Genomic DNA, 26,310 nt, shown 5'->3' on the forward strand with positions numbered 1-26,310 from the left:
CTCAATCTTCTCCCTTCCCCTTTCTCCAGTTCTTCCACACACACACACAGACATCATCTCTCGAATCTCGATCCATCTCTCGATCCTCCTCGTCCGCGTCTCCCTCTGCTCCTCCCATCTCACCCGCCTTAAACCCAGTCGTCGACACCACTCCATAACCGCCTTCTAAACCACCTTGTTCCATGGAGAAGCCGTGTCGTTAGTCCTAGTCGTCGAGTCGTAACTGTCGCGTCATCGCAAATCAACGGTTGTGGAGAAACTGAGTGGAGGCAGCGGACACCGGACGATGGACCAGAATTCATCGTAGTCGTCGGTGAGGAGCACGACGTTGTCCCGGCCGTCTTGGATTCGTGAGGAAGACGACGTTCCCAGGCTCCTACTACCATATTCTTCTCGGCTTGTAATTTAATTTTTGTACAGATTTCGAAATTTCTGCATGTTGCACCATTTTTGTACTGAATTCGATTTTAGGGATTTAGGAATTAGGGATTCAATTCATTTGCTTTGAATTCGAATTTGGGGATTTAGGGATTCAATTCATTTGCTTTGAAATCGAATTTGGGGATTTAGGGATTCGGTTAATTTGCTCCGGCGTTCTTCTCTGATTTGAATAGTGCCAAAATATCGCGATAGTTTCGAAAATATCGCGATATTATCAATAATATCGCGATATTTTGACGAAAACAATTTGGATAGTTAAAAAAATATCGGACCCCCAAAAAAACGATAATATCGACGAAATATCGCCGATATTATCGATATTTTCTTCACTGGTGGCTGCATCAATCCAAAAAGGCTTCTTTCTTTCTGCTTTGACTTGCTGACGACTGATACACCTATTCACAAATTCAACAATTTCCCTTGTCATATCTGGCCAATAAAAAAATTGGTCAAATGGTCTGATACATTTTAGTACCTCCAGGATGCATTGCATAGGCTGAACAGTATGCTTCGTCCAAAATTATTTTCTTTAATTCCATATCATTAAGTACATACCTCATGTTCTCTTGCATAAGCATGCCATCTGATTCTCTAACCATGAGGTCTTTCTTTTTCTCGTCGTTCCTTGCCTTAATTAATTCTTAGGTCTCTTCATCTTCCATCTGAGTTTCAAGCACACGACCCGCTAAAATTTGGCCTAACTTGAAAATTAACAAGTGAGGCTTCCTCTTTATCTTCCACTCCTAACTTCACTCCAGTGAACCGTAAATCCTCAAGAAGAAGACCATAATAATCATAACTGGCATGAAGTCTAGTTGAAGTCTTCTTACTAAGTGCATCAGTTACCATAGTTGCACGATCAGAATGATACTCAATCATGCGATCCTAATCTTTTAGCAACTTAATCCACCTTCGTTGATGAAGATTAAGATCTCTCTGAGTAAACAGATACTGGAGACTCTTATGACCGTAAAAATATTGCACTTTTCTCCCCATAAAGACAATGTTTCCAAATCTTCAAAGTAAAGATGATAGCTGCGAATTCCAAATCATAAGTAGGGTAATTCATCTCATGAGGTTTCAATTGTCGTGAAGTGTAGCAATCACTCTACCATGTTGCATCAACACATATCCTAACCCATTCAAGGATGCATCACTGTAGACCTCATAATTACCGTTATCATCTAGGAGTGCTAAACAGGTGTATGAGTGAGATAATACTTCAGTTGCTGAAACTTTGCTCACAATTATCATTCCACTCAAACTTACCCTCTTTTCTCTTCAATCTCATCAATGGCAAAGCACTAACTGAAAAATCTTTCATACACCATCCATGATAGCCTGTTAAGCTAAGAAAATCCTGAATCTCAATCACAGTTTGTGGTCGTTCCAAATTCTCAATTTCTGCTACCTTTTAAGAATTCAATTGAATACCTTAAGCAGATATAAAATATTTCAGAAATGTCACTTGATTCGTCCAAAATTGACATTTGTCAAACTTTGCATACTACCAATGTTCCCTCAAACATTGCAACACCAACTCAAACTGACTAGCATGCTTTACTTTCAACTTAAGAGTATACCAGACCTCAACTCTTTCCTTGAAAACACATAGGCACCTCTAAGCTGCTCAAACAATTATCAATGCGCGGCAATGGATAACGGTTCTTACTCGTTACCCGATTTGATTACCTAATATCCATACGTATTCTTAAGGTCCCGTCTTTCTTCCTTATAAACAAAGTTGGGGTTTTCCAAGGTAACGTACTAGGCTGACTGAAACCTTTATCAACCAATTCCTATGACTGAATTTTCAATTCCTTTAACTCTGTAGGAACCAATCTATAACATAAAATCTGTACTTGGAGACAATTCAATAGTGAACACCACATCTCTGTCTGGTGGCAATCCAGGTAAATCATTCCGGAAACACATTAGGAAAATGTCTACCACTCGTACGTCATCCACAATACTAGGAGTACGATCCTGCAACACCACATGAGCTAGGTATCCTTGGCAACCTTTTGATAACAATCTCTTTGCTCTCACAATAGAAATAATGGCATGCCTCACTCCACTTTGCTCACTCACAACGTAACCTCTGATAATCCAAGACAATGGAAAGTAACTAATTTCCCGTAGCAATCCCTATTGGCACGATTATAATGCAACCAATCTGTGCCTAAAATCACATCTAAATCCACAATGTCTAACGGGATAAGATTCGCTGGCATAACTACTTCTTCCACCATCACTGGACACCCTAAATAATCATAACCGACATAGAATGACCTACCTGTTTACTTGCTTAACGAATCCAACAAATAAGTTATGGATATTACGGTCTGCAACCCGCAATAACGATAACTCACTGTTGTCTCAATAAGTAAGCAACAATTCTTAAGGGTGCAATATTATCATCTTGCTCTTCATTAGAAATACATATACACTCCTCGATCGTGCTCATTCACTACTTTCTTTGGCAACATCGTCAATAACATAAAATTTCTACATCACAATCAATTAAAACTCTAGCAAAGTAACCAAGAACGTTTAACGTGCCCATGACCAAGCCCGAAAGATTTTGAGTATCTTGCAGCTCTATGTCCCATTTGTCCACATGTAAAGCATCATCTGTTTTCTCGCCTACTCTCTCCAAAGTGTATGTTATTGCACTTACGGCACAAAGGTACATTCCTTCTACCAGAGTCACTTCGCCTCTGTAATCTAGGATCTCCAGTAAATCTACCACCTCGCATCTGACCAATGGTACTAAAATCTCTGCTGGCAGAACTAGAATTAACTCCACTTCTTTTGAAGCTCTAAGTCTTGCGAGGTTCTTGAGACACATGACTTTTGCCTTGGTCATCTTTCCTTTGATTCTCATTCTTTTCCTTGTCTCAAATTGTAAACTCTTGTTTCTTACCGTCCATATATGCCGGAGGAATAAACCTTTTCTTAAACAACTCTTTAAACAATTCTCATTCAGCTGTTTCCTCCGGTGACATCGTATAAGGCTCCTATCTCCACCAGGATGCAATTTCAATACTCAGAAACCAGGTAGTCATCTCGACCTACCATTCAAAAGAAAGATTCCATTAACTTGCAGAATCTGAAACGCCTTTTCCAAATGATTAAGCCATCAATCTGCTCCCTCCGGTCTTTCATTTCCATAAAGTGATTCAGATTCAACTTATAACCATTCTCAAAATGAGTCATTTGGGAAGGACGGATAACAGACTGAATCACATTAGTAGTAGTTTCCCATAACTAAGTTAAATCAGGGAAACTAAGCTCATCTGAACAAAATGGCTATCTATGAGGCGGTAAAGTTCTGACATAAGACACTAGGAAATTCTCAAGATGTCTAGGACTGCAACCTAGGCTTTGATACCAACTGACACACCCCGTCCCGAAAGAGGGCATGCTGGCCGTCACATGAGAGTGACGTAACCATTTACACAGTTCGGAAGCTTTAAAGATGCAATTACTAAGATGTAACACCCGAGAGTGAGTCCTACTTTTGTGAATTCTGTCAGAACACCGTTAAATTCCTCGTGGCCACCAAAGCTCTGCTATCTTGAACCTGGAGGGGCGTAAAACAAAGTTGAGTGGGTCAGTATAACAAAGTTTTTCGAAAATATTTCATTTAACAACACTTCTAACCCCTCGCTGTAAAACCTATATACTTTCCCAGAAAATAGTATATATATAACCATATATAATCTCAAAACTCAAATCACAAGTCTTTAACACTTTTCAAGAAAATATGCCATGCTATGCATCAAAACATAATAAAGATGCATCAATATAACAGGTGAAATAAGGAATCAACCGGAGACCCTGCAGTTGGTCCTGTACGGTTAATTCTTAGCTCAATATCCAATCCAACCGGAGTCACCACTATGACCTGTATGGCACTACTCTGCACATAAATCGGAACTACCTAAAGTAGTCTGTACAACAAGAATGGTGTAAGAATACGCTCTAGTGTTTCTCTCATCAACAGTTGTATAATAATCTAAAGTCACCTACAAGTCGGAACCACCTCTAATGGTCTGTACGACATGTCGGAATCACCACTAGTGATCTGTACGACATGCACCTACTTGGATCTAAGGTGAGCGTGTGGTGCGGGGTGAATAATATAAGCACTAACACCAGGGGTGCAGGTTATGAGCTCTCAACACAATTCACATCAACAATAATTCATATGAACAAAATAAAATTCACCTGATACTCACCTGTGCGTCCACAGCACCATTTCATATATGCATCAAATACTAATTCATATAATTCATATATATGTATGCATGGCAATTTAAAACATACTTTCATTTAAATTCAATTTCTAGGAAAATCAATAGTATGTAGGTAAATACAAAAAATACTGCCCACTAACCTGGAGTTTGCCCTACAACTCCCTAGCACAACACATCAAGGCATCATGACGATCGGCACCTAGAACAATAATCAAATCAAACCTCAGAATTCAAATCGATAGAATATGTAACTTATATAAAATACGTCACTACGTAGATCGATCCGGAAGATCTGTAACTCAGATTTCTAATCCATAACTTCTAGAGGTCCACAATATATCTCTAGAACAACATCCTACAATTTCCTTACCATCCAACGGTCGGATCTCCGTCAATTGTCAAAACCAAGTGACGGTTAACATTCTATTTTATGAACTTACAACTCCAATTCCGAAAGATCCGTAAATCGGATTCCCAATCCGTAAGTTCCTATAATCCTCAAATGTTACGTATTACAACGTATCAAAGATTGGTGATGATCCAACAGTCGGATCGTCAATTCACATTTTCACCTAACCACGAATCGTAACGAACTTAGGTTCAATTACTCAATTTACGTCAATCAATTATCAAACTGAACCTAGAACATTAAACACATGCTAATAATGACATTGGTGGGCCATTGGCCATACGCCGCCGCACGGGCCGTCGCGGGTGGCGGTTGGCCGCCCCGGCTCGCCGGAAAATCCAACAATCTCCAAAAATTACCAAAATTTACAGAAATGAAGATCTCAATGAGTAGAGTAAACTTTATACCTGAGGCCAAGGCCAATTTGGCTTGGAAACACTTCAATTTTACCAAAATCCGTGCGGACCCCAGAAATAGGTGAGTTCCAATTTGTCCTCAAATCAACTCCGCCGTCCCAACCAATGCTTGGGCTTTGTTCTAGGCCTCAAGAGGAAGCTATGGGTGGTGGTAATTGGAAGAAATTGCTTCAAACATAGGAGAATGTTGAACATGAAGCTCGCGGCACCCACGGGTGCGTTCTTCACCAAACCACCATCAAATTTCATGATTTTTAGGGTGAAACATGAAGAGGGAAGGCCTAGGTGTTGATTGGGAGTGATACCTTGATCCAATATGCTAGAATTCCGGTGAAAATCGTCGGAAAAATGGAGATAGGTGCGCGGGTACACGAGTTGGGGGAAAACCCGTTTCTGTTCTTCTTCCTCCGCTTCTTGCCCTCTCTCATTTCCTCCTTCCCCCTTCTCTAATTGGCCAGAAGCTTCTCTCTCTTCTCCCCATTCGCCCAGCTTCTCTCATTTCTCTCCCGGAGCTCCTGCTCTCTTCCTCTGGTTGGGCAGTTTTGCCCAATCTCTTCTTCCTCTTCTTCACCAGTCACGCACACACACATATACACACACAAAACCTTCCTTTTTTTTATTTTTATTTTCTTTCCCTTACATCCGAGCCATCCATTTCAAATTTCCTTTAATCTTGGCCATCCAAATGGCACACCAAATTTTTATAATAAATTTCATAAAATGCCCAAACTTCAAACTTTAAAATCTTTTTCGTTATAACTCCAAATCACGAACCGTCTGCGCCCACGCTTCCGTAGCGACAAGTACTACGAGGATATGTCAAGAAAACAAATCTTAGATGGCACGACACAACGATTAACCTCGAATAATGCGCGTGCCTCAAAGGGCATTTTTGTAAAATCCTTTATTAAAACTTTAAAAACTCTTAAAATCAGGGACGGGCTGTCACATTAATAACATTAGTAAATTTATTCGATTAAACTTGACATGGATACATTTTAAAATCAAAGAAAAAAGAATGTACTCATATAAGTTAAAAATGGATTAGAAAAAAATTGAATAGATTTTGTATAAAAAAAGGGTACATTTTACATATAACAAATTGGTATATTTAAGAATGAGTACATTTTAAGATTAAAAAGTTTTACATGAATGGGTAAATATAATTATCATGTGTACATTTAGCAAAATAAAAAGTACAAATAAAAAAAATATATGGGTACAAATACAAATAAACTTTAAAAAATATGGGCACAAAACTTATTTGTTGGATTCGTTAAGCAAGTAAAGAGGTAGGTCATTCTATGTCAGTTATGACTATTCAGGGTGTCCAGTGATGGTGGAAGAAGTAGTTATGCCAGCGAATCTTATCCCGTCAGACATTGTGGATTTTGATGTAATTTTAGGCACAGGTTGGTTGCATTATAATCGTGCTAAAATGGATTGCTACGGGAAATCAGTTACTTTCCATTGTCTTGGATTATCAGAGGTTACTTTTGTGATTGAGCAAAGTGGAGTGAGGCATGCCGTTATATCTGTTGCGAGAGCAAGAGATTATTCTCAAAAGGTTGCCAAGGATACCTAACTCATGTGGTGTTGCAGGATCGTACTCCTAGTATTGTGGATGAAGTACGAGTGGTAGACATTTTCCTAATGTGTTTCTGGAATGATTTATCTGGATTGCCATCAGACAGAGATGTGGTGTTCACTATTGAATTGTCTCCAAGTACGGACTTTATGCTATAGATTGGTTCCTACAGAGTTAAAGGAATTGAAAATTCATTCACAAGATTTGGTTGATAAAGGTTTCTGTCAACCTAGTACGTTACTTTGGAAAACCCAAGCTTTGTTTATAAGGAAGAAAGACGGGACCTTAAGAATATGTATGGATATTAGGTAATTGAATCGGGTAACGAGTAAGAACCGTTATCCATTGCCGCGCATTGATGATTGTTTGATTAACTTAGAGGTGCCTATGTGTTTTCAAGGAAAAGAGTTGAGGTCTGGTATACTCTTAAGTGAAAGTAAAGCATGCTAGTCATTTTGAGTTGGTGTTGCAATAGTTGAGGGAACATTGGTAGTATGCAAAGTTGACAAATGTCAATTTTGGACGAATCAAGTGGCATTTGTTTGGGGACTTATGATATTTGCACAAAGTATTCAAGTAGATCCTCAATGAGTGACAACTTGGGAGAATTGGAAACAACCTCGAACCGTCACTGAGGTACTGAGTTTTCTTGGTCTAGCAGGCTACTATAGACGTTTGTAAAATATTTTTCAGTCATTGCTTTGCCATTGACGGGATTGACTAGAAAAGAGGTTAGGTTTGAGTGGATGAAAATTGTGAACAAAGTTTCAGCAACTAAAGCATTATCTCACTCATACACCTGTTTTAGCACTCCCAGATGTTAAAGGTAATTATGAGGTCTACAGTGATGCATCCTTGAAGGGGTTAGGATGTGTGTTGATGCAACATGGTAGGGTGATTATTACACTTCACGACAATTGAAACCTCATGAGATGAATTACCCTACTCATGATTTAGAGTTAGCAACTATCATCTTTGCTTTAAAGATTTGGAGACATTGTCTTTATGGGAAGAAAAGTGCAAGATTTTTACGAATCAAAAGAGTATCCAATATCTGTTTATTCAGAGGTATCTTAATCTTAGGCAACGAAGGTGGATTGTGTTGCCTAGTGATTATGATTGCACGACCAGGGTGATCGTGCAAATGTTGTGGCCAATGCTTTTAGTAGGAAGACCCCAGCGAAAATTAATGCTTGGTACGGTTGCCATGTTCATCTTCTTGTGGATTTGAGATCTACTGGAGTAAAGTTGGGAATGGAAGATCAAAAAGAAAACGTACTTGCTAATTTTCAAGTTAGGCCTATTTGGTAGGTCGTACTCGAGACTCAAGCATTTGATGAAGAAATTCAAGAATTTATTTAAAGCAAGGAATAACGGGAAAAAAAAAGACCTCAGAGTTAGAGAATCAGATGGTAAGCTTATGCAAGAGAACAAGGTGTTTATACCTAATGTTATGGAATTAAAGGAAGTAATTTTGGAATTTGCGTAATGTTCAACTTATACAATGCATCCTGGAGGTACTAAAATGTATTATACCATTCGATCATTTTACTATTGGTCAAGTATGAAAAGAGAAATGTTTGTATATATAAATAGATGTGACATCTGTCAGCAGGTTAAAACGGAAAGAAAGAAGTCTTTTGGATTGATGTAGTTACTTCCCGTTCCTCTGCGGAAATGAGAAAATATTAATATAGATTATGTGTGCAAGTTTCCTCGTTCACGAGATGATTATGATGAAATTAAGGTGATAATAGATTGGCTTACTAAATCAGCGCAATATTCTTCAATGGAAGAGCAGTAACCTTTACAAAAGTGCAACAATTATTTATCTGTCTTATGGAAAAGAGATTTGGGCTTACGAATCTGTTGAACTTCTTGGGTATGTTGGTCATTTCAATTTGTTCCCTAGAGTAACGCCATAAGGCCCTGGAAAGCTGTGTCTTGTGTTTCGAAATTGTTAGAATTGTGGACGGATGGTATTCAAGGCCCTGAGTTAATGGAGGAGACTACTCGGAATATTCAAGTAATTAAGTTTAACCTGGAAGTGAGCTAGGATCAGCTGAAGAGCTTAGCAGACAAACATGCCACTGACCCGACGTGTAATGTAGGAGATTGGATGTTTTTTTTAAATCATCACCTTGGAAAGGTGCGGTTCGGGTCAAAATGGAAGACAAGTTAAATCCTAAGTACATCGGGCCGTCTTTGACTATTGAAGGAATCGGTGAAATACTTTCAAGTTTGAGTACCCTCGGGATTGGATAAGGTGTATAATGTAGTTCATGTTTTGATGCTTCGTTACAAAGTAGCAGATTCATCGCGTATGATTCCGGTTCAGCCTTGGAGATTAATCCAGATTTGGCTTATAATGAGGAACCCATGATTATTTTGGAATAGAAAGAGGAAGTCCTAAGAAATAAAACAGTGTACTTGGTAAAAGTTTTATGGATGAATCATTCAGCAGAATAAACTTCTTGGGAGACAAAAGATCGAATGAGAGGGATGTGTTCCAGGTTGTTTTATGGATATCGTTGGATTGTAAAGATTGTGTAAATTTCGAGGACGAAATTTTTTAAGGTGGGTAGATTGTGACAGTCCGTCCCTAATTTTAAGAATTTTTAAAGTTTTAATAAAGGATTTTACAAAAATGCCTGTTGAGGTACGCGCAGGAGGGATTGAGAGTACTCGTCGCTACGAGCGTGTCATCTAAGATTTGTGTCGTGCCATCTAAGATTTGTTTTCTTGACATATCCTCGTAGTACTCGTCGCTACGAGCGTGTGGGCGCTAACGGTTCGTTATTTGGAGTTATAATGAAAAAGATTTTAAAGTTTGAAGTTTGGGCATTTTATAAATTTTATTATTAAAATTTGGATGGCCCAGATTTAATGAAGAATTAAATGGATGGCTTGGATGTAAGGAAAACAAAAATAAATAAATATAAGTGAAAGAAGGTTTTTGTGTGTGTGTGTGTGTGCGCGTGAGAGGAAGAAACAGAGGAAGGAGATTGGGCAGAAATGCCCAATCGGGACAAGAGAGAAGAAGGCATCAGGAGGGATTGAGAGAGGGAGAAGCCGACCAATCGGAACAGAGGAAAGGAGGAAAGGAGAGAGGGCGAGAAGCGGAGGAGAGAAGATCAGAAAACGGGTTTTCCCCAACCCGTTTGCCCGCGACACCAACACCCAAATTCCGGTGATTTTCACCGGATTTCTCACAAATTGGATCAAGGTACCACTTCCAATCAACACCTAGGCCTTCCCTCTTCATGTTTCACCCCAAAAATCATGAAATTTCGTGGTGATTTCGCGAAGAACACCTACACGGGTGCCGCGACCTTCTTGTCCAAATTCTTCAAATCTTGAAATGTTTTCTTTCAATTACTAACACCATTAGTATTCCCTTAGGACCTGGAACAAAGCCCAAGCTTTGATTTGCACGGTGGAGTTGATTTGAAGGTCGAATTGGAACTCACCCAATTCAAGGTTTGCACGGAATTTGATGAATTTGAAGTGTTTCCAAGCAAAATTGGCCTTGTCCTCAGGTATAAAGTTTACTCTACTCATTGAGATCTTCAATTCTGTATTTTTTGAGATTTTTTTGAAATAGTTAGATTTTCCGGCGAACAGGGGCGGCCGACCGCCACCCGCGGCGGCCCCTGCGGCGAAGCGTGGCCAATGGCCCTCCAATGTCATTCTTAGCATGTGTTTAAGGTTCTAGGTTCAGTTTTGATAATTGATGGACGTAAATTGAGTAATTGAACCTAAGTTCGTTTCGATTCGTGGTTAGGTGAAAATGTGAATTTACGATCCAACCGTCGGATCGTCACCCAACTTTGATACGTTGTAATACGTAATATTTGAGGATTATAGGAACTTACAGATTGGGAATCCGATTTACGGATCTTTCGGAATTGGAGTTGTAAGTTCATAAAATAGAATGTTAACCGTCACTTGGTTTTCGAAATTGACGGAGATCCGACCGTTGGATGGTAATGAAATTTTAGGATGATGTCCTAGAGGTATATTGTGGACCTCTGGAAGTTATGGATTTGAAATCTGAGTTGCAGATCTTCCGGATCGAACTACGTAGTGACGTGTTTTATATAAGTTATATTCTATTGATATGATTTCTGAGGTTGGATTTGATTATTGTTCTAGGCGCCGATCGTCATGACGCCTTGAAGTGTGGTGCTGGGGAGTTGTTGGGCGAACTCCAGGTGAGTGGGCAGTATTTTCTGTATTTACCTATATACTATTGATTTTTCCCAGAAATTGAAAATAAATGAAAGTATGTTTTAAAATGCCATGCATGCATATTATATGAAATATATGAATTAGTATTTGATGTATATATGTGAATTGGTGCTGTGGACGCACAGGTGAGTATCAGGTGAGGTTTATGTTGTTCATGTGAATCATTGATGATGTGAATTGTGTTGAGAGCTCATAACCTGCACCCCCGGTGTTAGTGCTTATGTTATTCACCTTGCATCACATGCTCACCTTGGATCCAAGTAGATGCTAGTCGTACAGACCACTAAAGGTGGTTCCGACATGCCAGTCGTACAGACCATTAGAGGGGTTCCGACTGGTAGGTGACCTTAGATTATGTGCACAGATGATTGATGAGAGAAGCACTAGAGCATATTATTTCACCATCTTAGTCTTACAGACTACTATAAGTAGTTCCGACTTATGTACAATGTAGTGCCGTACAGGTCATAGTTGGTGACTCCGGCAGGGCCGTACAGGTCACAGTTGGTGACTCCGGCTGGATGGGATATTGAGCTATAGAATCAGCCGTACAGGACCACTGTAGGGTCTCCGGTTGATTTATTATTTCACCTGATTTATATTGATGCATTCATATTATATTTTGGCATATGGCATGGCATGGCATGGCATATTCTTTCTGAAAAGCGTTGAAAGATTGTGATTTGAGCTTTTGATGATATATATATGTTTATATACTATTATGTTATTTTTGGGAAAGTATACAGGTTTTACAGCGAGGGTTTAGAAATGTTTTAAATGAAAAGTTTTCGAAAAACTTTGTTTTACTGATCCACTCAATTTTGTTTTGCGCCCCTCCAGGTTCTAGATAGCAGAGATTTGGTGGCCACGAGGAATCCAACGGTGTTCTGACAGAATTCACAAAAGTAGGACTTACCCTCGGGTGTTTCATCTTAGTAATTGTATTTTTTAAAGCTTTCGAACTGTGTAAATGGTTATGTCACTCTCACGTGACGGCCAGCATGCCCTTCTTCGGGACGGGGTGTGTCACCTGTAGTCTGTAGATGATGCTTCAATAAAAAATAAAAAAATTGGATCTGTGAATTACATTATTGCCCATCATTTTTTGGTGTGATAGAAAACTAAATAATATTTTCATCATCTTCTGATTGACAAAGAGGGTTCTATTAATAGATAGTTTAAATTTAATTAATATCTCAATATGCTTGGAAGAAGTAGTGGGTCCCACGTCTGCCAAGTCAGCAATTAACAGATAAACTGACGAAATATGTAAATGAGGTCTAATAATTCGTAAATTGATGTATGACATTGTAATCAATGAAATTGTAAAGTGATGTATGATATTGTAATGTCCAAAATATGAGATACTTAAAGTTGAGGTGGTAAAACGTAATTTACCCTTTCCTTTTATTTTTCTCCTGAATGAATTGAAATTTAATTCTAAACTATTCAAGTTTGACATCCATATTTTCGTTCAACATTTATTAAATTTATGAATTATTTATTGCAAGCAAATATTAGTATCAGACCTATAATCCATTTGAAATTCAAGCGTAAAAATTAGGAAATAAAAGTGTCATTTGCTTTTCAAAAAGATGCGGTGCTTGAATACTAGGAAGTATTTTTGCTCACTACCTTGAATTATAGTGTATGCTCACCATCTACCTAATCATATGTCACGTATCTTTTCATCTAATTCTAGTTAATTTTTACATTAAATGTTACTTTTTCAATTTTGAAAAAAAATAATCAAGGTTAAGAGTAAGGACACGTGACAGATGATTAAATGTATGATGAGCAAACACCATTGTTTAGGGGTGGTAAGTAAAAATGCTCCCTGAATACTATCAAGTGGCGTAACACAATAAAGAAACAAAAGACAGGTGTACCAATTCGATCTCTTAAAATTCTATCTTTCTAACGATCATGATACATTAAGTGTTTGGTAATTATTAATTATCAATAAACACCATATTACTACTAAACACTACTCATGCACATGTGATGCCCTAGACATACTTTGCGAATGTTAACGCTAAAAATTGGTATGGTTATCAAAAGACTTTGGCAGTCAAATATGGTGACCATGGAGGCTGTGAAATGGTGTACTTAACAGTAGAAGATTAAGTGGTTTGCAGTGGCTTTCTTTTTGGTAGATTGTTTTTTACCCTTTTGGTTTTTAGACAATAAACATTGTTTTCGGCAATCCTCTTGGTGAACGATCTGTAAAAACAATAAAACCCCTTTAGTAAGTCCTTAAAGAGACTTGTGATATGTCCTGGATCTGGGATGAGGTAGCCTCCCCTCCCAGCTAAACTTGTTTTTTTTTTTTTACAACCAAAAAAAAAAAAAAAATTGATATTTAATCATAAAATCTGAATATTTATTGTGAAACAAAAACTAATGAAATTGTTCTTACACCAATTACGATTTCAAAGTCATTATACACATTACAAGCAATTTGAAAAAAAAAAATGTGATATTAAATTATTAATCAAATTCACTTGAATTCAAGTACAAATTTAATTGGTGTCACATTATTTGGTGTCTCTAACATTATGTGTTAATGTGGAGCACTTTCAGGCTCACATAATGATGCAGGCCGAGAAAGAGGCCGCGAAAAGCCCAAGGTTAAGTCAAAGCCCAAGGTCCAAGGAGCTTAAAAGAGAATACTCTCGAGCGCTAAAGTTGGCCCCCAACTAGCTCACCCTGACTAGGTTATGTAAAATGTTTTCCAACCACCAGAGGCACATGGGAAACCTGACAACTTTATAGCGCAAGGTTTCAGGGGCAGGTCCACTTAGACGTCAATCAGGTCACTTGGCAACTTGCAATTAGGAGTAGAGGCTTAGGGTGAGATGTAAAGGTGGTTGGGACGATGCTCGAAGAGGCATGGTTGGATAATCGAGACCAAACAAGGCGTTCGGCATTCATCCCTTTGAAAATGTGTGCCATTTTGACTAAGCACCTATCACTTCATCGCCGAATACCCAGTCAATATGTGAAAAGGTGTCAATACGCTTGTCTACATAGGTGGCGCACTAAATGCCAGATTGGGGAAACCCAAGGCTAGGGGAGTTCATTAAGGGCCTTTATAAATGGGTGGGAACCTCTAGAAAGGGGGTCAGACGACTGAGAAAAGAGAGTTCATGTTAATTGCCGAGCGATATTGTAGTCTTGAATTCATAACAATTTGAGCAACACAGTGGATGTAGCCCAGTTTTGAAGAATGAACCTTAAATCTCTGAGTACATATCCCAAGGTCACCAAGGGTTTATTATTTTAATTTGTTAACCAGCATTGAGCGTTAACATTATAAATAAAAAAAATTCCATTTTAATTCCTACGTCAACATAAATGAAATGCTACATATTTGTTAGAATTTATCAAAGGAATACGTCCTATCATTGGGTTAATTTCACAAAGATCCCTGAGGTTTATCCTTGGGTTACGTTCAAGAAAAAGAATATCGGGCATCACTTGCAAGAGATTTATGTCGCATAATTCTGCTCGAACCTTCTAAATAATCAGATGCCTTCTCCCTCCCTTATATTCGATGCCACTAAATTGGCTAACAAGAGACGATTTCGTGGTTATAGCATTCTATATTAATTGTCCAACGGGGAGTTTCGAACACAAAACGCAAGAATAAAGACCAAAAACTCTATCAACTAGGATACGTAACTTTCTATTATTGTTTTTGGTCTAGCTACGCGTATTAGAATTTGAATGTACAGAAAATTGATTGAACAGTTGCAATTCAAAGTGATCCGGACCATCCATTTTTCTACTAGGATAAGTAACTTTCTACTATTGCGTTATAAAATCCAGATTTCAGATGGTTTCACGAGGCCTACATCATTCAATCAATTTAGATAGTTTTTGGGGCAATATAACGCTAGTGCAGTTGGTATTAAAAGAATTGCAAGGTACCAGGGAATACCACGCTATCTGCATCTTTTTGACAAGGTTACATATTCTTTCGACTTAATTGCCATGCAAACTGATCAACAGCCGCCATAGCACGAGATGCTGAGCCAATAGAACCATCATACCTGCACAATTGAATGATAATTCACAAATGATCATACATATCTTGAAATTCACGTCCAAAACCCTGTCCGTTGTTTAGAGTAAAATTAAAGGCAGTATGTGCTTACAATCCAACCAACAGAAATGCTGCTGTTTGCATAACGATAGCGCCTTCACCAGAATGTTTTGATGTGTTCATGCATCTTGCACAGAACCAATTATCATGAATTGATGTCACCACATCTGTCATTATTTTAGATCCAGCAATTTATACCACAATTAGATGTCAAAACTAGGTGAGGTGAGGTCTACAGTACTATACTCGGTATACTAACAAAGATTCATACACGATCAAATCCTTCCTGGTATGCATATATGAGCACTTCTCATGAACTGATATGATAACATCTATCATAGTACGTGCAATGTTTATTCTATTATATATTTTTTTTTCATTTCCATCATCGGTTTTCTGTTCTCATAAACACCCCATTTCTTGTAATGAAAGAACGCACATACGGCTAACAACAAAAAAAACACAAATACTTCACATATTGAAAACCTTACTGTCAAAATTCATGACAACTTTTCAGTTATCAGTAATTCCATACAAGACCACTTCAAATTCCTTAATAACAGAAAGCAAAATCATGCCCCTCCTCCCAATCCTCCAGTTAAGCAGACAAATATTAGGAACTGTGATCGCACATTGCACCCACAGGAAACACTTACATTGGTTTGTTCCAATAACGAAGCTCTCAGTTTGCTGCTTGTCACATTTGATGAAATCAACGAATTGACTCAATTCGATCGGATTCACTTTTATTCCTTCCTCTTCAGCGCTGCATGCATGCAATCAACCTTCAGGTACAGTGTATCCAAACAGAACAACATGATAAGCATGACAAATTTTAAGTAAAATTCTCTTTTCACCTAAACCAAGCATCCAGTCCAGAGAATATAAAAGCAACAATAGATGTGAAGGTGAATGTTCCGTTCCGTTCCGTATCATATACTTCAGAAAGAAGGAGCACATAGGAAATATGACATGCTAAGTGAATGTAGATATTTTTCATGCAGAGATCCATAAACAAGTCATAAGCAGGATCAAAATGAACTGGAAAAATAATGCCAAATGTGGATCAGAAAATAGAATCACATGTGTGAAAAAGATGGACAGAAAATAAGGATTCAGGACGTCAAGGAGAGCCTGATTTTAATCCTTATACCATTAGAAGGAGAACAGTCAGATGTTCAGAACAGATAAGAGAATTTGCTAAACCTTGTATTCCTCCTTCAACGTTCAAAAGTTTCATTAAGACTATGGTTTGTGTTAAGAGGACGCTTATCCTCTAAATAAATCCAGAAACCGCTAAAGTACATCCATAGTGCCTTACTCTTAAGTATCTGAGGTATACCCCTATACTTGAAACATCATTTACATACTCCCTGTTTTTTATCTTTCTCTGGATATATATGTAACAACAGCAACATGTAGCAAAACCAATTTGCACATATCGACCTCCAACAAGAATCCAATACTGATATGAAGGGACTAGGGAGTATCTAACATCCAATTTAACTGTTAAGCAAATGTACTAAATTTCCCAAGAAATTCCCCCCACATTTCTGCATTGAACAAGGTAGAAGTCCTATAATGAATATTTCAACTAGTCCCTAAAATTTGAACTGATGAAATTTTAATAATGAATAGGAGTTGAAAAGCTAAACTAGTCCTAGTGTGTAACTTTTTTATTTTGGAAAATGAAATTCGAGCAGGTGGTACAACACTACAACTGAATGAAAATTATTGCCCTCTCGGTAATCTTGGGGATATTCTTGGCCATAACGTATTCAGAAATGAAACCAAAATTAATCATCTGCATTGGCTGCAAATTGTTATGAAGGCACATGAATTTAAGAATATTTTACCAAAATGCAGGCGGTTCAACTTCAAATCAAATTTGAGAAAGGGAAAAAGATTGAGTTACTAATGTTGAAGAGGGTAAAGATGATCAAGGCAACAAGTATCGTTCATTACTGAGCAACAATGGGATTGTGCACTATTATCCACCCTACTCTCAGATTTGGAAATCAAAAGCTCCTCCGAAGGTCAAAATACTTGTATGGCTTGTGGCCAATGGGAGTCTCAACACTTGCGACAGAATTCAAAGGAGAAATCCTCTTATGTGTTTATCCCCACATTGGTGCAGTTTATGCAAAGCTAAGGAGGAGAGTGTAAATCACATCTTTCTTCATTGCTCCTACTCGATCCAACTGTGGTGGAAACTGTTTCAGGAGGTTAAAGTAAGTTGGGTCATTCCTAAAGGGTGTTTTGAGCTACCAAGCACCAATTTTAAGGCACTTGGAAAAGGGAAAAAATCCAAAGCTTTGTGGGGTTGCCTGGTATCGGCAATTTTTTGGAATATATGGCTGGAACGCAACAAAAGGATTTTTGAAGACTATAATGGAGTGGGGGCAGAAGTACTTTGGGGGAGAGTAAAATATTGGGCATCTTTTTGGGCTTCGGTCACTAAAGAGTTTAATAATTGCTCTCTATCTCAAATACTGTGGGATTTGTTAGCAGCAGTTAAGTGAGCTAGGTCTCGAATAGGTTGCTGTAGCCAAATCCTATTGGGATCTTCCTTTCTATTTTGTTGGTGGACTTCTTATCCACTTCTGTGTATTTCTCTTTTCTTTAATAAATTTGTTTCTTCTCAAAAAAAAATCAAGGCAACAAGTCAACTCATATGAACCCCAAAACTTGAGACGTGAAAATTGAATCAAACCTATGTCATAACCCTTGCAAAAATATAAATTTTCCTTAGAATCAAACAAAGATAGTTCTCAAAGATGAAACCTAAAAATCGGAGGAAATGTGAAGTCGGGCGGTCCAGAACCACGATGAAATTTAGACCATAGAGAAGAGAAAACAAATTCCTTAAAAGCTACAAAGACAAAAGTTCCAGAAAGTATAATGCCAACTTTGTGAAAAGCCGATAGATATAGCATGACACTCCCATTGACAGAGAAGAACACCATGTGTCTTGTGTCAATTCTTTTATAATAGAAACACCTAAAAAGATGCTTTTAACTTGCTCCTTCCAGAACAGTCACACAGACACTTATCAAGGTCATCAAAACCCAGGCTTTATTAGTCTTGTGGTCTTGAAGAAAGTAAATAACCAAACTCGTAGATAATAATCAACCCCTGCTCATGACACTAGCAAAAGTTTTACTAAACACATCTTAAAACTCAGGAGTCCAATATTTGCACCAAATGGAACCATTCTTGTCAAACACATTATCCTTCTCCTTCTATCGCCTCCTGTTTATTTTATGAAGATAATTGATGAGACTAATTGACAATGACTAAACCCTCAATCAACTATCAGCTCAATCTCTGGAAGAAATTGGATAATCAATGTGGATTCGAACAAATATTTCGAGGACGAAGTTATAAATCGAATCGCATTTGTACAATCTGGAACACAAATTCATAAACAAAAAACAGAAAACAGAAAAAAAAAGCAAAAAATTAATGGAATTGAAAGGAACATACATGGTAGACAACAAGCGAGATGGTCCAGTTGGGTCGTAGTTGATGAGTAAAGCTGCTTTTAATGGCTCATCTGCAACCATTCCAATTCAACGCTCAATGCCATGAACGAAAACCAATATATAACGATACAGGCAGTCAGTAGGAGAAGCAATGTTGAGAGGAGCTGCTTTTAGTATAAGCTGCTTTCAGTGACTCAGGACTCACCAGGAGAAGCAATGTTGAGGGAAGCCCACTTGTCCCAAGCTTTACGCACAAAACCCCAATCCATTTCTCGCCTCCTATGAAGTGGTAGCGAATTGCCCTCCCGGAGCGGGAAACGGGAGCGCCGGGCTTTCGCCCCAATTCGTTTGAGTGACAGTTTTGAGGGGCTTGAAACTTTTTTTCAGGAATCGATTCCCTCTTCGATGCAATTCGACCATTTCCACCCCCAAAAACCCCTGGACAATAGACAATTAATTTTTCATTTATAACTGACGTCAGTCTTTTGTCATATGGCCTAAGAGTTAGGTTCCCTGGGTGCGTTTGGTACGTGGGACGGGATGGGACGGAACGGGACGAGGCGTTCCGTCCCGCGTTTGGTGCGTCAAAAATGGGTGGAACAGGCTGTTCCACGGGAAAGATTTTGGGTGTTTTTGCGTTCCACCTCCCCCCTGGAACGGGTTTGTTCCACGTCTGTGGAACACAATGTTTTACCATTTTAAGACAAATATACCTCATGTCTTTTTCAAAAATTACACCTTCGTTCCGTCCCGTCCCGTCCCGTCCCGTTCCGTCCCGTCCCGTCTGCGTACCAAACGCACCCTAAGAGTGCAACGCTCCCCCAGAGCCTAGTGGACCCAATTAGAACTTAAGATTTTATTTGTTTTTGGTTTGGTTGACCAAACCTGGACCACACACACACCAACCAATCTCGTTGACTCTCTCTCTCCTCCCTCTAGGATTTTCTTCCATTTCCGTACAACCATACGGACAACCTCGAACCTAGCTCACTAATTTCAGATCGGGGTTTTGGTAGTTGTTTTCGTGTTCCGTGTGAGCTCAAGACTCGATCTATACCTTTGGTTGGTCGTGAAAGCTTCAAAAACCCCCAATGAGGTGCACTGTTCACTCAACGTGATAGCAATAGTTTCTTGAAGTTTTGAGCTTTTTGGAGGTCTTAAAGCTTCGAAAACCCGAGAAGCGAAAACCCCCAATGAGGTGTTCACTCGATGTGATAGCGATAGTTTCTTGAAGTTTTGAGCTTTTTGGAGGTCTTAAATCATCTTTGCGAAGCTTTTAGAAGAATTTTGAAGGATTTTGGACGTTCGGAAACCCTAGTTCGTGGAGTTGCAGAGGTGGGCGGACTATCGTGGGTTTTTCCAGCGAGTTTCCGGTGGATTTAAGACTTGAGAGTGGTAAGGTTTTGTTCATCTCATTACAAGTTTCATTTTGGTATATAATTCATGAATTTTGGTTGAGAATCGAAGAAGATATGAAGTTTTAAAGATTTTTCCAGTTTCCAGCGATAGCGGCGTCGGACTCCGGAGAACCAAGGTTGAAGGAGGAGAATATTCCGTCAAAGTTGACGGAATATGCTAACGCCGTCAGGTAATTATAACGGTATATGCTGATTTTTAACGGAATATTCCCTAACGCCGTTAAGGAATCCGTTTGGTGTGCCAGGCACGTGCCTGCGCATGGGCCGCGCGTCTGGCCGTGCCTTGGTCGGCGCGTGACGGCGCGTGGGTGCTCAGAAAATTCTTTTAAAAATATGGGGGTGTTTATGAGGTTGAGTAGGTCTTGGTGGTATATTCAAATACCCTATTTGAGCAATGTGTGAGAAGTTATTTTCTAGTTTTGTGTATGTGCTTTAAATAACGTTTATATAGTTGTTTCGCATATAGGTGAGACTTATCCTGAGGACGAGCACAGTCAAGCAAGGCTCGGGTGTTACGACCCTTCCACATATCAGTGAGTGGGCTTTTGGTTTTCAGTATATACTTATATACTTGGTATTTTTCCTAGAAATGCGTTTAAATGAAATTATGTTTTGAATTGCCATGCTTATTGAATTATGCTTAGAGTATGAATTAGTATAGTATGCATAAATGTGATTTGATGCTGTGGACGCTCAGGTAAGTACCAGGTAAGTTGTAGACTGCTTATATGTGATTTGATGATGATGTGAGATGTGTTGAGAATTTGTAACCTGCACCCCGGTTTTAGTGTTCCCGCCCGTGGCCAGGGCATTGGCCTTCACGTGATGTTCACCTCCCGCACCATACGCTCACCTTGGATCCAAGTTAGGTGCATAGTTTTGTCGTATAGACCACTATAGTTGGTTTCGACTCATAGGTGACCCGCGATTATTCGCACAGTTTTCACGTGATCGTAGCACTAGAGTGTATTTATTTATTTACACCCAGTCATGTGGTACATACCACTTTAGGTGGTTCCGACTCGTGTGCAGGCATACTTGTTGAGCTATAGATTCAGCCGTACAGGCTACTTTAGGTGGATCCGGTTGATATGTTATTTCACTGGAGTTACTTATTCTGTTATTTTGAGGTTTGGCATGGCATACTTATGAATATCGTTTCTGAGCATGGTTTTGAGATATGTATATGTATATATGCATTCTATTTTTTGGAAAATTATACAGGTTTTACGGCGAGGGGTTAGAACTTTTGTTAAATGAAATGGTTTTGAAAAGCTTTGTTTTTACCCACTCACACTTTCTGTTTTGCGCCCCTCCAGGTTCTAGTTAGGAGTGCTTGTTGTTGGCTTACGAGGAATTCACGGCAACTCTGACAGATTATCACCAATGTAGGATTAACTTTGATGTTGTATAATTAGTATTCTTCATGCTGGACTGCACTTAGGCTACTTATGCTCTAATTGTGAACTCACACTTATTCTCATCTTGCACCTTACCTTATCTAGTGCTCTAGTTAGTTGGTTTTTATTTATTCGCATTTCCTTATATCTTTATTGCTTCCGCATTATGCACATGGCTACGTCACCCTCGCGTGATGGCCAGCATGCCTCGATCTAGGTCGGGGTGTGTTAGTTTGGTATCAGAGCCTAGGTTTGGCAATCCTGCATATCTTGTGAATATTCTAATTGTTTTGGTGTCTTCTGTCAGAATATTGCCGCCTCGTAGAGAGCCACGTCCTTCAGTTGAGCCTAGTTTCCTTGATATTGCTCAGTTAGAGGAAGCTATAGCTAATGTTATTTAGTCTTCGCTTCGTCCTTCCCAAATGACTCATTTGGAGACTGTATATAATTTGAAGTTGAATCATTTCTTGGGTAATGAAGGGTCTGAAGGAGCAGAGAAATGGATTAATCATCTTGAGAAGACCTTCTGTTTGATGCATAGGCAGGGGAATCTTCCGGATGATGGGTGGGTTGAGACGACCACCTGGTTTTTAGGTGAGTAGCCTACATCATGGTGGAGACATGAGTCTTATCAGTTGTCACCAGAGGAAGCTGCTAATTGGGAAGTTTTTAAACTGTTATTTCAGAAGAGATTTATTCCTCCTGAGTATATAGATCGTAAGAAACAAGAGTTTACAAATTTGAAGCAGAGGAAGATGACAGCTAATGAGTACTACATGAGGTTTACTGATTTATCTCGCTATCACCCGAAGGTTGCTGCTAATCCAGTTAAGATGCTTCGTCGCTTTAGATTGGGTACTAAAAAGAAATGGCGTTCTATGGTGACCACAGCTTCTTGTGCTACTTACTAAGAGTTTTATGAGGTTCTACTGCGAATTGAAGATTCAGAGAATATGCCCAGCGATAATGAGGAGGAGGAAAAGGATGGAAATCAGAAGAAAAATGATAAAGGTAAAGGTCAGTCATCTTTGGGACATCACAAGACTCAGAGCTTTAAGAGAGGTGGAACGAGTTCCAGTTCTTCTAGCGGAGGTATGAGTTCCACTGGTAAGAGGAGAGGTAGTAGATTTTTTGGGGGTCCTCGTTTTCAGAGGCAGAGAGATTCTGGTGGCACAGGTGCACCTTTATGTCGTAGGTGCAATAATCGGCACTTTGGAGAGTGTAGGCGAGGTAGTAACAGATGCTATATTTGTGGTCAAATGGGGCATAGGGCTATGCATTGTCCCCAGAATTAGCAAAGGCCCCATCAGCCTTTTTTACCACCACTAGTGCCGATTCAGCATATTTCAGGAGCTAGCAGTTATGGTCAGGCGGGTCGTGGAGGTACTTATCATTATTAGAGCGATGTAGCTCCTTATTCTGCAGGGCAGTATCAGTACTATCAGGACCCGTATCAACATAGTGGTTATCCTCAGTATCCTGGAGGTAATATGCCATATCTTCCGTATTCAGTTGGTGGATCTCAGTGGTATCCTGGAGGACAGTCCCAACACGTAGAGGTTGCTTCTAGTAGTGCTGGATCTTCAAGGCAGCCTGGTCAGCCGAGTCAGGGACAAGGTGTGCAGGGATGAAGTAATCAAGCTAGCAGAGGTCGTGGAGGTCGACAGCAGACCCAGGGACGTCCATCACATGACATTGCAGGATGCTCAGAATAATCCTGATTTGATCATGGGTACGTTGAATATTCTTGGTCATTTTGCTAGAGTATTAATTGATTGTGGTGCTACGCATTCTATTATTTCTCTTACGTTTGCTAAGTTGACGCAACCTCATCCTACGCCTCTTGGTTATGATTTAGAGTTTGCAATGCCTAGATGGGAGCGATGTTATGTTAGTTGTGTATATCCAAGATGTCCCGTGTTAGTGGAGGATGTAGTTATGCCAGCTAATCTTATCCCGTTAGATATTGTGGATTTTAATGTGATTTTGGGCACAGATTGGTTGCATTACAGTCGTGCCAATATAGATTGCTATGGAAAAATAGTTACTTTTCATCGTCCTGGATTGCCCGAGGTTATTTTTGTGGGCGAGCGTAGTGGGGTGAGGCATGGTGTTATTTTTGTTGTAAGAGATAAGAAGTTGTTAGAGAAAGGTTGTTGGGGATATTTGACTCATGTAGTGCTAAATGATAATGTTCCTAGCAGTGTGGAGAATGTTCGAGTGGTCAGGCATTTTCCTGATGTGTCCCTTGATGATTTACCTGGATTGCCGCCAGACCGAAATGTAGAGTTCACTATTGATTTGTTTCTACATACATATCCTATATCTTTAACTCCTTATCGAATGGCTCCTGTTGAATTGAGGGAATTGAAGATTCAATTGCAGGAATTAGTAGATAAGGGTTTTATTTAGCCTAGTACTTCACCTTAGGGAGCTCTGGTGTTATTTGTGAGGAAGAAAGACCGAACCTTGAGGCTATGTATTGATTATAAGCAATTGAATCGGGTAACGGTTAAAAACCGTTATCCATTGCCGCGTATAGACGATTTATTTGATCAGCTTCGAGGTGCCTATGTGTTTTCTAAGATTGATTTAAGGTCTGGTTACTATCAATTGAAGATTAAAAGTGAAGATTTTCCTAAAACAACTTTTAGGACTCGGTATGGTCATTATGAGTTTCTTGTGATGCCATTCGGGTTAACTAATGCATCTGCAGCTTTTATGGATTTGATGAACCGAGTATTCCAGCAATATCTAGACAGGTTTGTTACTGTTTTCATTGACGATATTCTGGTATACTTAAAGTGTAAATCAGAGCATGTTCGACATCTTACTTTGGTGCTAAAGAAATTAAGGGAACATCAGTTGTATGCTAAGTTTAGCAAATGCCAATTTTGGCTGGATCAAGTGGCATTTTTGGGACATGTCATATCTGCTCAAGGTATTCAGGTGGATTCTCAGAAAGTGGCAGCTGTTGAGAATTGGGAGCAACCACGAACCATCACTAAGGTACGAAGTTTTCTTGGTTTAGTAAGTTATTATCAATGGTTTGTTAAAGATTTTTCAGTTATTGCATTACCGCTGACGAGATTAACCAGGAAGGATGTTAAGTTTGAGTGGGATGATAATTGTTAGCAGAGTTTTCAGCAGTTGAAATATTGTCTCACTCATGCACCTGTTTTGGCGTTTCCTGATGATAGTGGTAATTTTGGGATCTACAATGATGCTTCCTTGAATGGCCTAGGTTGTGTGTTGATGCAGCATAATAGGGTGATTGCTTATGCTTCGCGACAATTGAAGCCTTATGAGATGAATTATCCTACTCATGATCTTAAGTTAGCAGTTATCATTTTTGCTTTGAAGATTTGGAGACATTATCTTTATGGCGAAAAATGTAAGATCTTTATGGCGAACAATGGAAATGGGAAAACATTACCATGGATTTTGTGTACAAGCTTCCTTGTACACGAAATGGTTATGATGGAATTTGGGTGATAGTTGATCGGCTTACTAAATCAACGCATTTTATTCCAGTGAGGGAGAAATATCCTTTAAGCCAACTAGCTGCATTGTTCATATCGAAGATTGTGAAGTACCATGGGATTCCAAGTAGTATTATCTCGGATCGAGATCTTAGATTCACTTTTAAGTTTTGGGTGGCATTTCAGGAGTCTCTTGGTTCAAGATTCCTTTATAGTACGACATATCATCCTTAGACAAACGGATAATATGAGAGGACTATTCAAACACTGGAAGATATGCTAAGATCTTCTGTCTTACAGTTTGGTGACGCCTGGCATCAGCAGGTAGATTTAATGGAGTTTGCATATAATAATAGCTACCATTCGAGTATTGGTATGTCACCATTTAAGGCACTTTATGGAAAATCTTGTCTTACACCTTTATGTTGGTCAGAGGTTGGTGAAAGAGTTTTGGTAGGCCTTGAGATTGTAGATGAGACTACTTAAAATATGTAGGTAATTAAGTCTAACCTAAAAGCAGCCCAGGATCGTCAGAAAAGTTTAGCAGACAAGCGTGCCACTGACCGAGTGTATAAAGTTGGTGATTGGGTGTTTTTGAAGCTATCACCATGGAGAGGTGTGGTACGATTCGGAAAGAAAGGTAAGCTAAGTCCTAGGTACATCGGACCATACCTGATCACCAAGTGAGTCGGTGAAGTTGCTTACAGGCTTGAGTTACCTCCAGAGTTGTCTAAAGTGCACGATGTTTTTCATGTCTCTATGCTTCGTCATTATGTTTCTGATCCATCGCATGTGATAGCTGAAGGATTTATTTTGAAAAACATGTTCATTTGAGCAACATCATATAGCATGCAATTAACAATTAAAGGCGGAATCATGCTTGCATGCACTCAAAAACAAAACATTACCATGAAATTCAAAGCCTAGTAGATTGGTGAACCATTAATCAACTCAAAACAAAGTGAGTTGAAATTATTACCTTTGTAGATTCCTCTTTGCATAAGCAAAGGCTAATCACCCAAAGAGATAGGGCCTTCATTCCTTGCTTCT

The 26,310-nt window shown here is 39.1% G+C and overlaps 1 protein-coding gene across 1 annotated transcript; it reads right to left on the reverse strand.

Annotated features, from left to right (window-relative positions):
* Nucleotides 1-15,126: 15,126 nt before the first annotated feature.
* LOC126607698 (uncharacterized) lies at nucleotides 15,127-19,395 on the reverse strand. Its single transcript, XM_050275401.1, has 5 exons — nucleotides 19,166-19,395; nucleotides 18,962-19,031; nucleotides 16,132-16,241; nucleotides 15,528-15,642; nucleotides 15,127-15,422 (listed from the first exon to the last, which is right to left on the reverse strand). The coding sequence occupies exons 1-5, from the start codon at nucleotides 19,227-19,229 to the stop codon at nucleotides 15,338-15,340; spliced, it is 444 nt and encodes a 147-aa protein (XP_050131358.1). The 5' UTR covers nucleotides 19,230-19,395; the 3' UTR covers nucleotides 15,127-15,337.
* Nucleotides 19,396-26,310: the final 6,915 nt, after the last annotated feature.

This window comes from Malus sylvestris, chromosome 16 (genome assembly GCF_916048215.2).
Source record: "Malus sylvestris chromosome 16, drMalSylv7.2, whole genome shotgun sequence".
Classification (NCBI taxonomy): Eukaryota; Viridiplantae; Streptophyta; class Magnoliopsida; order Rosales; family Rosaceae; genus Malus; species Malus sylvestris.

What these genes read in the sequence shown, in the direction of transcription:
- LOC126607698 (XM_050275401.1), bottom strand. Translation starts at nt 19,229, where the DNA reads ATGGATTGGGGTTTTGTGCGTAAAGCTTGGGACAAGTGGGCTTCCCTC. An exon ending in CCTCAACATTGCTTCTCCTG is followed by an intron (nt 19,032 to 19,165) that starts GTGAGTCCTGAG and finishes GAATGGTTGCAG; the next exon opens with ATGAGCCATTAAAAGCAGCT. An exon ending in GCATTTCTGTTGGTTGGATT is followed by an intron (nt 15,423 to 15,527) that starts GTAAGCACATAC and finishes TCAATTGTGCAG; the next exon opens with GTATGATGGTTCTATTGGCT.